Raw genomic sequence first — 12614 nt, 5'->3', positions numbered from 1 at the left:
TGTATATAGAGAGATAGATAGATAGATAGATAGATAGAGAGATAGATAACACACATACCTTTAATTATAAATACATATCCCCTTCTTCCTAGCTCTTCTGTGTGACCCTTCTGTCCAGCATTAAGCAAAAAATTTTCACATGACTTAATTTATTGTTTACATTTGTACATTATATTCTAATTATTTTACAGTTAATGAATTTATCAATTATTCAATAACTACTTTAATGATTTAATTATTAACTAATTAGGTTTTCTTTACTAATGTTACTTTTTTAATTATTTAATTAATACTTATTTTGATAAGTTGAATTTTAAAATATTTGACTTTAAAATATTTCGAAATTTTCATACATCTAACTCTACAAAATTTATATTTATAAATTTTCCTCAAATATTTTGATGAAATAACATTAACCCTTTTGTTATTATATTTCTACTGAAATACACTTCCAATGTTTCAATTAATTTCAAAACTCTCCAAAACATAAGTAAAATAACTTTGTCATTATTAAGCTGGTGTTTGAAACAAATTTAAATAATATTTCAATGGATTTTGATCATTTTGATTTAAATCACATTAAAACAAGAAATTTTTTATTGTAATTCAAGAACAGTATCTAAAGAGTTGGTATCATAAGGCTTAAGCAATGAGATGTGATGTGACTTGAGTCCTTACTTTGTAAAGTTAATTTTTAGTTAATAATACTTAAAATACACATTCATAGTTTTATTAAATACACAAGCACATATTTATATGGTCCCCTTTTTTTGGTCAACTAGTTTCTACAACACATAAATCAATACCAGGAAAGCATACAACTCATAAAACAGGCAGCTCTTCAGGTACGTAATTTAGTGAAATATTTTAAACCCAAATTGGTTTGTTGTGTAAATAAATGTAAGGACAACTCAAATTTACAAAGGAAAGTTTAATTGTAGACGACCTCTGTTATTGTTATGTATTGACAGAACCAGTTCATGGTACAAGCATCCCAGGCAGGTCTCACATGCTTGTGGGTGCCTGACTTTAGATATAAAAAAATATTGGAGGAACAGTTAATTATGATTTTAGTTGCACATCATTTGCAAGGAGCAGGAGGGTCCTTGGAATTGGTTGAAATGATATAGCACAGTACCAACTACTTTAGCATTCTTAGAATTATATATAATCCAAGTGGAACCTAAGAAAAATTATCTCTTATTTTTCATATTTAATTCTTTCCCTGTTTAATTAAATCTCAATACCGTTCTGATAAGATGTTAATTAGCCACCAGAAAATAAAATTGATATTTTCGGCTTCTACAATACATTTTCAGTACTTTCTGTAAATATGGTTTTCATATCCATCATTGCAAGGGCTTGATTCTTGTTCTGTAAAGAAATATGTGCCAAAAGATTTCTTTTCTCTTTTACCTTCTGTCTTGTTTCAGTGAGTAAACTGCGACCATGCTGGGGCATTGCCTTGAGTAATTTTAATCAAACTAACCAACTCTAAGGAGTCATTTTTTTTTTTTTTTTTTTTTTTTTTTTTTTTTTTTTTTAAGCTTGGTACTTACTCTATCAGGTTCTTTTGATGAACCACTAAGTTACAAAGATGCAAACACACTAGTTACCAGTTGTCACATGGTGGTGGAGGACAAACACACACACAAACACACACACACACACACACACACACACACATACACACTTTCTGTTTCCATCTACCAAATCCACTCACAAGACTTTAGTTGGCCTGAGGTTATAGTAAAAGATACTTGTCCAAGGAGCCATGCATTGGAAGTGAACCCAGAACCATGTGGTTGGGAAGCAAACTTCTTACCTCACAGCCACTCCTGTACCTATATGAAATCTGTGAAAAAATTTTCAAAAGCTGAAGAATTGTCTTTTGCAAAAAGTTCATTGAGGGTGTCTCCACTTCATGCTGCATAAGATGTTTTTGGCTCTTTCAGAGCCGTAAGGGTAAAACTGCTTTTCACAGTTAACAGTAATACAATTTTTGCAGCCATCAAGCCAAGTAAAGTCACAGTTGTGGCAGATACTGGCGTCACGCAAATGGCACCTATGCCAGTGGCACATAAAAGCACCCATTACACTCTTGGAGTGGTTGGCATTAGGAAGGGCATCCAGCTGTAGAAACCATACTAAATCTAACTGGAGTTTGGTACAGCCTTCCAGCTCGCCAGCCCTGGTCAAACTGTCCAACCCAGGCCAGCATGGACAATGGACGTTAAATGATGATGATGATGATGATGATGATGATGATGATGATATCTGCTTTCTATGTTCAAAGGATTAATTTGTTTATGCTTATTCAATTTTTCAGGCCACATTTCTACAACTTCTGCTAGTACAATGACCCCCATCAAATGTAATCCTGATGAATTCAGCTGTCGAACCAAAAGCGGTTTGGAATGCTTCCCTACAGCATACCATTGTGACGGAAGGAAGGATTGTCTGAATGGAGAAGATGAAAAGTCTTGCAGTAAGTAGCATTTATTTCATCGTGTATTTTCATTTTTTTTTTTTTTTTTGTAATATAATTTGAGGAATGATTAACAAGAAACTGTTGATAACTTGATTAAATAAAAGTAATAATAATAATAATAGTAATAGTAATGATGATGATAATGATGATGACGATGACGACAATGACAACAATGACAACAATGATGACGATGACAAGGATGATGATGATGGACCAGTGCCACACACTCCAGGAGTTGAAAAGAACATTAATAATAATAATAATAATAACAATAATAATAATAATAATAATAATAATAATAATAATAATAATAATGATAATAATAATAATAATAATAATTATAATTATAAAGCAATAATAATAATAACCCTTTCTACTATAGGCACAAGGCCTGAAATTTTGAGGTAGGGAATAAGTTGATTACATCGACCCCAGTGCATGACTGGTACTTATTTCATCGGCCTCGAAAGAATGAAAGACAAAGTTAACCTCGGCGGAATTTGAACTCAGAACATAAGGACGGACGAAATGCCACTAAGTATTTTGCCCAGTATGTTAACAATTCTGCCAGCTTACTACAATGATGATGATGATGATGATGATGATGATGATGATGATGATGATGATGATGATAATAATAATAATAATAATAATAATGATAATAATAATAATAACAACAACAACAACAACATGAACTTCTAACTTGTTGTCTCTTGAGGTCTCTGGGTGAGACCTGGATCCAACTTGTACAAATGCAAAACAAAAGTCAAACATAAAATAATAATAATAATAATAATAATAACAACAACAACAACAACAGCAACAATAACAATAATAATGATGATCATAATAATATTTGTCTTCAGCCAGTTATAGACAAATGGCTGAAGTAGATGACTGATGGCTGAAACAGAAATCCTGCAGAAAGTTTGTCTCTTAGGGACAGCAAGGATTATTAGGAAAGTTCTAAGCACTTGAAAGGCTGCTGAAAATTTATGGATACCTAAGGTTATAGGTAGTAACCCATTATCTACATAATTCCTACCAGGAATAAGACCAAACCTGAGCCAAACCAAAATAATAACAATAATAATATGTGACTTGAAAGTTGAAACTGAAGCTATCTTCACAGCCCAAGAACAGGCAAAGTGGGTTGATCCACTACTCAGGAAGAAACTATTCTAAGAGTGCATCCTGCCTTATCTTCAAAATGCCTAGTTTTAGAATAGAGGCAGCTGATGAAGGAATAATTCCAAGTGATTTGTTTGTTTTCCTATGTGTTCGTTCTGTTGTCTGTAAACAAAGTCCGTTTTGTTTTTATGCTCCCGTTCATTTTTCTAATGTCCTGTACCCGAATATACATCTATATATACATGTAGATGTAGGTATACATGCATATAATTATATATCATTTGTTTTATTATATCAAGTTCAATCTTGACAGGTTGATGACTTCCCCATTTTGTAGGCTGTGTGATGTGAAAGGTGAAACAATAGACTACATTATTAATGAATGGAAAATACTTGCACAAAAAGAGTACAAGAAAAGGTACAATAACATTGCCAGATTGGTTCACTGGAAGTTCTGTCATGAGTATAACATGAACAGAAGTTAGAAATGGTATGAGCACCAACCAGAAAAGGCTGCTGAAACTGCACAATATAAGATATTGTGGAACATGACCATCCAGTGTGATCGTTTTATTGTGGCTAGGAAACCTGACATTGTTGTCGTAGAAAAAAAGAGCAAAGCAATTATTATTGTGGATATTCCTTTACAGTGGGACCACGGGGTAAATGAGAAAGTGGAGAAATATCTGGAGATGAAGTGGGAAATCAGGAAACTATGGAGAATCAAACACTTAGAAGTTGGCACCAGTTGTGGCTGGCACCAGTTGTGGCTGGCACACTGGGAGCAGTTAGTAAAAGGTTGGCTGCATCAAAATGGGGCTGTTGCTGAAAACAGCCTTGTTAGGAACAGCAAGGATTCTAAGGTAGAGTGTTAGAGAGTTGAAGGAGAAAGGAATGACCCTAAGGATTTTTGGCCATTGAAAACAATAATAATAATAATAATAATAATAATAATAATCAGTCACATATCATTGGATGTGACATGCAGTCAGCACATAGCCACACATACACACATTTATATTTAGCATTGAAAAAACTAATTAATATGCTTTATGCCATTGCATTACAGAGGTATGCCCGAAAGATTACACATATTGTAAACCTCAGCACAAATGTATCAACATGACTCGTTGCAACGGAATCAGTGAGTGTGAGGATAACTCAGACGAGTCTCTCTGTCAGAGTAAGTATATGTAGTGGATTACACTCATCCTTTTGTTTGTTTTTTTTTGTTATAGTTTCTGTTTGTGTTTTCCTTATTCTCTACTTTATCTTGTATAATAGATTTTTTTTTATTTTCCATATTCAAAAATAAAGTGTGTCTTAATATATAAATTTCTATTTCAAAAATCAAGTGCTTTTCTATGGAAGCTTTCTTCGCTTTATAGGGATGTACTTGCGTAACAAATGTTTTGATCTGAAGTAACTGTGTGCTGAAATTAAAACAATTGCAGCATGGAAGACATATGTTAGCCATTCAGAAACATGCAATAATAATAATAATAATAATAATAATAATAATAATAATAATAACAATAACAATAACAATAATAATAATAATAATGATGATGATGATGATGATAAGAATAAGCCCTCTATGCATGCAAGACTCCAGGAGCTCCAACAAAGCCTGTGGAAAGAGAAAATAAAGATAAGAATTTTTACTACATTGGAGATAAAAATCATTATTGTTCTATGGCTTCCAACTTTATGTCATTGCTATAGCCAAAGCACCATAATAAGCATAGGATGAAGCAAATTTATCATAATCATCTCTCAATTGAACATGACTCTGTGACAAGGTGTCCTAGGGCAGCACTAGGCATTCAGTATGTCAGTATCTACTAAATCTGGAATAGAAGAATTACAAGTGTTTTTGGACAAATGTCTTGTAGTATTTAGTTATAACTATATATGTCCTAAGTTTAAACCTGTGTCAGGTTATCTTGATATTATCTTTTTCCAGCTTGCCGACCTGACATGTGTCAAAAAGGAGGGACATGCCAGTTGAGAAATGGTATACCAGAGTGCAGGTGAGACTTGTACAGAAATAATCCGGTCCTATATATTGCCACTTCTTTAAGGATTTTTATATGTTTGCATGACCATGGAAAAATTTATTGTCTATTTCTATGAACTTGCAGGAGTTAATTTATCTTCTTCTTCTGCAAGTTTTACTCTTTTACTTGTTTCAGTCTTTTTGACTGTGGCCATGCTGGAGCACTGCCTTTAGTCGAGCAAATCGACCCCAGGACTTATTCTTTGTAAGCCTAGTACTTATTCTATCGGTCTCTTTTGCCAAACTGCTAAGTTACGGGGACATAAACACACCAGCATCAGTTGTCAAGCGATGTTGGGGGGACAAACACAGACACAAACAAACATACATACATACATATATACATATATACGACGGGCTTCTTTCAGTTTCCATCTACCAAATCCACTCACAAGGCTTTGGTCGGCCCGAGGCCTAGAGTAGAAGACACTTGCCCAAGGTGCCATGCAGTGGGACTGAACCCGGAACCATGTGGTTGGTAAGCAAACTACTTACCACACAGCCACTCCTGTTCATCATTTTTTAAATTTGAATGAATTTTACCTCTGTTCAGACATATGATGGTGGAGTGTCAAGTAGAAAAACCAAGCAAATTCATCTCTTTATTTAATAGATAAATAAGTTAATTGCTATTGTTTATTTTAGATGAAGCAGACTTTATTTGGCATTGAGTTATGCTTTATGTATTTCAGTTGTGGAAACTTCACTGTGCAGACCAACTTTAGATGTCTCATACCGAAATTTGAAAAATTTACATCACATCCTTCACACAAGAGTAAGCAAATTCTTTCTAGATTATTTGTATACATCTTTCTTTTTCTTATTCCTTTAGATATCATGTGTAATGGCTTGCTATAAGCTTTCATTTTATGTATAGTGCATCTGTTGTAACTAACCTCTGGACTGACTTTCTAGGAAGCAAGGAAGGTAATGTTGTATATTTTATTAGATCCAAATTAAATAGGGATGTAACTGTTTGCATTTTTAATTATTCAAAAATCTAAAGGAGAATATATCTTATAAATATTAGACAACGAATTAGATTTGCCCTTAACAGAAGTTTATTTGTTGTTTGGCTAGTTTGATCAGTTAGCAAAGTGCTCTCAACCAGGGTCCACATTGGCCCCTGGGGGTCCATATAAGATTTCTGGGGATCCACATAACAAAATAGTAAATTGGGGATCCACAATAGGGACCTCTGAAAAAATTTTGCTTTAGATGTAAAAAAAGGTAGATGACAGTTTGACATTGAATACACATCTTACTCTTGCCTTGTGGATGTTCTTAGTTTTAGTTCCTCCTATACAATTGGCCTGGAAGTCTTGGTTCTTCCCACACAGATGGCCTGTACATTGGGCAGCAAGACATCTCCATTAATGAAAGCTTTGTGGCATAGTTGCCCACATCTTCCCATATGATACTAAAATGCTTCAGATTTTCTTTGAAGGTGCCATGCCATACCTTCTTGGGCCTCCGTCACTTCCTTCATCCCTCTAGTGGTTCCCATTGTCTTGAGTATTTGTTCTTCTGACAGTTGGAAAACATGACTTGCAAGAAACAGCTAAGATTCTTTCCCTAACATATTACAAAGTTAAACCTATACAAGTTAATGTGTGAAAAGCAAAATAGGACTTTTGAAAGTTTTTTTTTAAATAGAATTTTTATAGGGGTCCACCAGAATAAAATAGTAATCAAAGGGGTCCATAGATAAAAAAAAATGATTGAAAATCCCTGAGTTAGCACAAAAAATGGGCAACATTATGTTTAAAAGAATTAAATATGGATATATTTGATATAAACACCAAATAATAATGCATAACATTCTCTTGAATTAATTAACTTATCTATCTATTTATTTTTTGCTTCTCATTTTTAGAAACCTGGGCAATCCCTGTGGGTATCATCTTAGCATTGATCATAGTTGGGGCATTAGTTTTTGGAATATACTTTTTCTGGAAGAGAAGAACACAAAGGCAAGTGGAACTGTTTATGATTTTACATATTTCCAGGCAGTGAGCTGCCAGACTCTTTGGCTCACTGGGCAAAATGTTTAGTGATATTTTATCCATCCTTATATTCTGAGTTTAAATTCCGTTGAGGTTGACTTTGCCTTTCATCCTTCCAGAGTCAATAAAATAAGTACCAGTTGAGTGACAGGGTTCATTATCATCATCATCATCATCATCACCGTCATCGTTTAACATCCGCTTTCCATGCTGGCAAGGGTTAAATGGTTTGACTGGGGACTGGTAAGCCAGAAGGCTACACCAGGCTCCAATCTGATCAGGCAAGGTTTCTACAGCTGGATACCCTTCCTAATGCCAACCACTCCAAGAGTGTAGTGGGTGCTTTTTATGTGCCACCAGCATGGGAGCCAGTCAGGTGGCACTGGCATCAACTACGCTCGAATGGTGCTTTTTGTGTGCAGATATCAACTTATCCTCTCCCCCAAAATTGCCGGACTTCAGCCAAAATTTGAAATCAATTTTACATATTTTACAATTTATCCATCTTTCTTCCATATCTCCAAATAAATATTTTTCTATGTGCAATTCTTTACTTGATCATATAAAAATATGATCAAGTAAATTTATTACAAATTTTCAGAGATGAGATAAGGAATCTGCATCAAATTTTGTCAAAAGCTTGGCAATACTTGCTCAGAGGCCTAAACAAAGTTTTCATCATTCTCAACACAATCAAGGAGATCTTGTGCAACTGAAACCCGAGTGTCTTTTTGGTCAGCTGAAAGCAGTTTTGGCACAAACTTGGCAGACACGAGTCTCATATCCAAATCTGCACTGATAATGGACTGAACTGAACTGAACCATAACTAATTGCACATCTGATGGTAATTCCATGATTTCCCCTCACAGTTGCACGCACATCTGCGATGTTTTTCTCAGTTCTTCTGGCTGTGGGTCTACCAGAACGTTTGTTGATATTGACATTTTTGGGACCATCTTGGAAACGTCTGAACCACTTGAGCATTTGTGTGTGGCTCATACACTTTCTTCAACTTTTAAGTAGGCCTCTAAGCAGGTATCGCCATGATAACTTTCTCTGTCATGGCCAATGCAACAATCATATGCTACACACCTTCCTTCCGAGCACTGCTGTAAACAGCGGAAGTGAGCTAGAACATTAAAACTTGGTGCACACACACAGCAGAGTTCAAGATCAATCTGCATGCTTTAGCTTCATTACTATGACAACAGTCAGGATACTTATTCATCAGACCTCATATAAAACAGGATGCTATCTGTTGTATTTCCCTCGGAAGACTCGTAAAGATAACACAACGAGTTGTACAATTTAATTATTACATTTATTATTCAATTACATACAAAGAACGCACTCACCCAATGTTCGTTATGAATAAACAAAAGTCATGTCCGCCATATATATATCAATGACCTTTTACTACGACAGTCACACAAGACAACAACAATGAAACAATGAACTCAGACAAACCACATTGACACACGGAACGTCAGACGAATTACATATCTAACAGTCCATATAACACTATCATTTCTAAAGATGCAGTTAATTGAAAAAAGGCATATTTTTAGTGTTTGTTTTCTGTATGTTTTATACTTTAAAGCTTATGAATATGAATCACTGCAAAGATATTTAAATATTTCTAATAAATAAACAAAACATTACTTATTTATCAGGAATATTTTTATAAATGCATAAAGTGAAAAACAATTTGTGTTACTTCACAAAATATCATTGTGTTGTTTGGGAGGAACAACTGGTCTAATGCACAAAATATTCTGCAGTTGTTAATTTGGATTCTGAATGGAATTGGTAAATATCTTATTATAAGATTTTTTTAATTTTTAATTACAGAAATTATTCACCAAGTGTATCAGCTGGTGTTGACAACCCAGTATATAATTATGATGTAAGTAATAATTTGGAATATTCTGCAAAACTATTGAAATGTATTCATTTTGCTGGAAACAAACCGCTGTGGTTAGAAATTAAAAAAATGGTCAGGAATAATTTATCACTGCAAATATGGTTACAAACCAAGTTGTGCATTTGTAGTTTTTACTTAACCCTATCTCAATAATTCATTTGGCATCACATGATGTGGTCTCTTCCAGTATGGAATTAAATATGTATCAAGATCAACAGAATGAGTAATTAATAGAGGGAAAAATATGGCAATAATAAAATGTTAATTCCATATTGAAAATTGATAAGCAGAGCTGTGTAGTTAAAAGGTTCACGAATATATTTTTTATTTGTTTCAGTCATTTGACTATGGCAATTCAGGGACACCACCTTGAAGGGTTTTAGTTGGACAAATCAACCCTAAGACATCAATTTTTGAAGCCTAGTTCTTAGTTTATTGGTCTCATTTGCCAAACTGTCAAGTTACAGGAATGTAAATATATTCCCGCCATGTATCAATTGGTGGTGGAGGACAAACACAGACACACACATAGATATATATATATACATATATACAACAGGCTTCTTTCAGTTTCCATTTACCACATCCATTCACAAGGCTTTGGTCAGCCTAAGGCTATTGTAGAAGACACTTACCCAAGGTGCCACATGGTAGGACTGAGCTCGAACCCTGCTCTACTCTTTCACCACAACTTCCTCTCACTCTTACTTCCTGTTTCTGTTGTGCCTGTAATTCAAAGGGTCAGCCTTGTTACACTGTGTCACGCTGAATATCCCTGAGAACACGTGTCTGTGGAGTGCTCAGTCACTTGCACGTTAATTTCACGAGCAGGCTGTTCCGTTGATCGGATCTACTGGAACCCTCGACGTCGTAAGCGACGGAGTGCCAACAACAACAACCATGTCTTTTTATATATGTTGAAACACCAATTCACATGATACACACATCATACATTCAAACCTCTAGCACAGAAGTCTCTCTCTCCCTCATACACACACATTCATTACCCAGAAGTAATTTTAACATATTAACTATCTTGTAATTTGTAAGCAATTATCCAAGTGCTGTGATGTATGCTGTAAAGGTTTTAATCTCATTCAAAGTCACCCTTCTGATACTTCAGATACTTTAAACCAATTTGTGAAAAAAAAAAATCATCTCTTTGTTGCCAAAATAATTTTTCTAAACAGTTTCTTAATCTTGCAATTTTGATTAATAAAATTCTTGATTTTTTTTCTTTTGTTCAGTTCAAAATGACGGAACTTGAAGCACCATCATTCTCAAATACCGCAGAAGTAAGTTAACTGCAAATTTATTCATCATCATCATCATTATCATCGTTTAAAGTCCGTTTTCTATGCTGGCATGGGTTGGACGGTTTGACTGAGGACTGGTGAGCCAGAGTCTGCACCAGGCTCCAATCTGATCTGGCAGAGTTTCTACTTATTGTACTGAATGCATAATAGGTGAACTGTGATATGGTGAAGGATTACTGTATTCCTTCACAACCATCAAGCTCTAGGATCAATCTCACAGTACAGCATCTTGAGTAAGTGTCTTCTACCAATGTCTTAAGAGACAGAAACTATATGTAATCCCATTTTGTATATGTATGTATGTGTGTGTCTGTTTATACATACATCCGACGTTCTGCTAGCTAGCTATGAAACATATGTAGCCTGGGTTTTTATTTGCATACAGAGCAACCCCAGCTGCTAATTGTGAACTATAAAATAACATTTTTCCAGGTCATCAAACTTTGATACGGGAAAAATTTACAACCTTCTATGTCAATAAACTACTATTGTTCCTGAAAGTCGTTTTTTCATACTTTCTACAGACTACTTGAAACTTACTAACTTCCTACACCTTGATCCTTGGATCTTACTTCTACATATTACTATACAGACATACATGCATAATGTACACAAACATATATGTATAAATTACAAACTACAAATATATATCTGAAGCCTATGAAATATTTCAAATTGTAAAGGTAATTTATGGACCCCCTGTATAACTGTAAACCTTTGAATCTATAAATATACTATCAAACAATGATTTTATTGGATTATATTCCTGAAAAATGCAAACGTGCACAGCCGCATGGCTTATTGTAAACAGGTGAAAATATTGATGTTTCATCCAATTGCATCTTCTAGGGTGTATAGCCAAACGAAATCCTTCCCTCTGGAGCATATTTGTAGGTTTGAAAGGTTGATAAACATTAATTTGCAATTAACTAAATCATGGAACTTTTTTTCATTTTGTAGCATGGAGATTCTACAGCCATTGAGAACCCATTATACTCAGATTTGAAGTAGAACAGAGGATCAGCATTTGTTGAAACACAGTACTATCAATCAAAAACATTGTGATCATTAATGAGAAACAGAAACCATTATTTTATATATATATATATGTATGTATATTTCTAAAAGCATTGTATAAAATTACGTAAAAATAAAGATACATTTTAAGAAAACTAATTGTGTTAAAATAGTTTGTTTTTTTTTTGCATTGAAATGAATAAAATTCTAGAATGACTTTTCCACAAGGGGCCTTAATTAATTGAATCAACAGAATGACATAAAATAGCCCATGGTTCACATCTTGTGCTGAGAATGCAAGTAAGACAATTACTGCATTTGTTGGCATAAAAGTATGCTTTTGTTATTTTGCAAAGTATCAGAAACTTTTAGAAATAATACATTTCTAAATCTCTCTGAGAGATTTATGCAGTAGTGATATGATGAAGTAGTTGTATGCTGTCAACTTAATGTGAGTCCCCTGAAGGGAATAATACTACTGTTGGTTAGACCTAGGAAGCTGCACCGCTTCCTGTCAGCCTTGATATGTGTCAAGGCCTGTTACATTAAATTGACAGCATACAACTACTTTATCAAAAACTTATCCTGCATCTAAAGCAGTTATATTACAGATGCGAGACTCAGTGTTGTAGGATAGGGAGCAGGATGAGCATAAAGTCTGCAAGGCCC

At 34.3% G+C, this 12614-nt stretch overlaps 1 protein-coding gene across 2 annotated transcripts in view; it reads left to right on the top strand.

Moving 5' to 3' along the window:
• LOC106882393 (MAM and LDL-receptor class A domain-containing protein 1-like) overlaps nt 1-12104 on the top strand; it is a 15241-nt gene extending 3137 nt beyond the window's left edge. Inside the window, exons 4-12 of one of the 2 annotated variants that reach the window (XM_014933060.2) lie at nt 783-845; nt 2330-2488; nt 4692-4805; nt 5589-5655; nt 6374-6456; nt 7558-7654; nt 9540-9594; nt 10860-10907; nt 11889-12104. In XM_014933060.2, coding sequence (XP_014788546.1) covers nt 783-845; nt 2330-2488; nt 4692-4805; nt 5589-5655; nt 6374-6456; nt 7558-7654; nt 9540-9594; nt 10860-10907; nt 11889-11939 — 737 coding nt within the window. In that variant the 3' untranslated portion in view covers nt 11940-12104. The remainder of the gene's footprint in view (nt 1-782; nt 846-2329; nt 2489-4691; nt 4806-5588; nt 5656-6373; nt 6457-7557; nt 7655-9539; nt 9595-10859; nt 10908-11888) is intronic. The other variant, XM_014933061.2, reaches the window with a different exon arrangement.
• The last annotated feature ends 510 nt before the right edge of the window (nt 12105-12614 follow it).

This window comes from Octopus bimaculoides, chromosome 7 (genome assembly GCF_001194135.2).
Source record: "Octopus bimaculoides isolate UCB-OBI-ISO-001 chromosome 7, ASM119413v2, whole genome shotgun sequence".
Lineage (NCBI taxonomy): Eukaryota > Metazoa > Mollusca > Cephalopoda > Octopoda > Octopodidae > Octopus > Octopus bimaculoides.
Note: the sequence above shows the minus strand (reverse complement) of the source record. Positions and strands in the feature narration are given on the sequence as shown.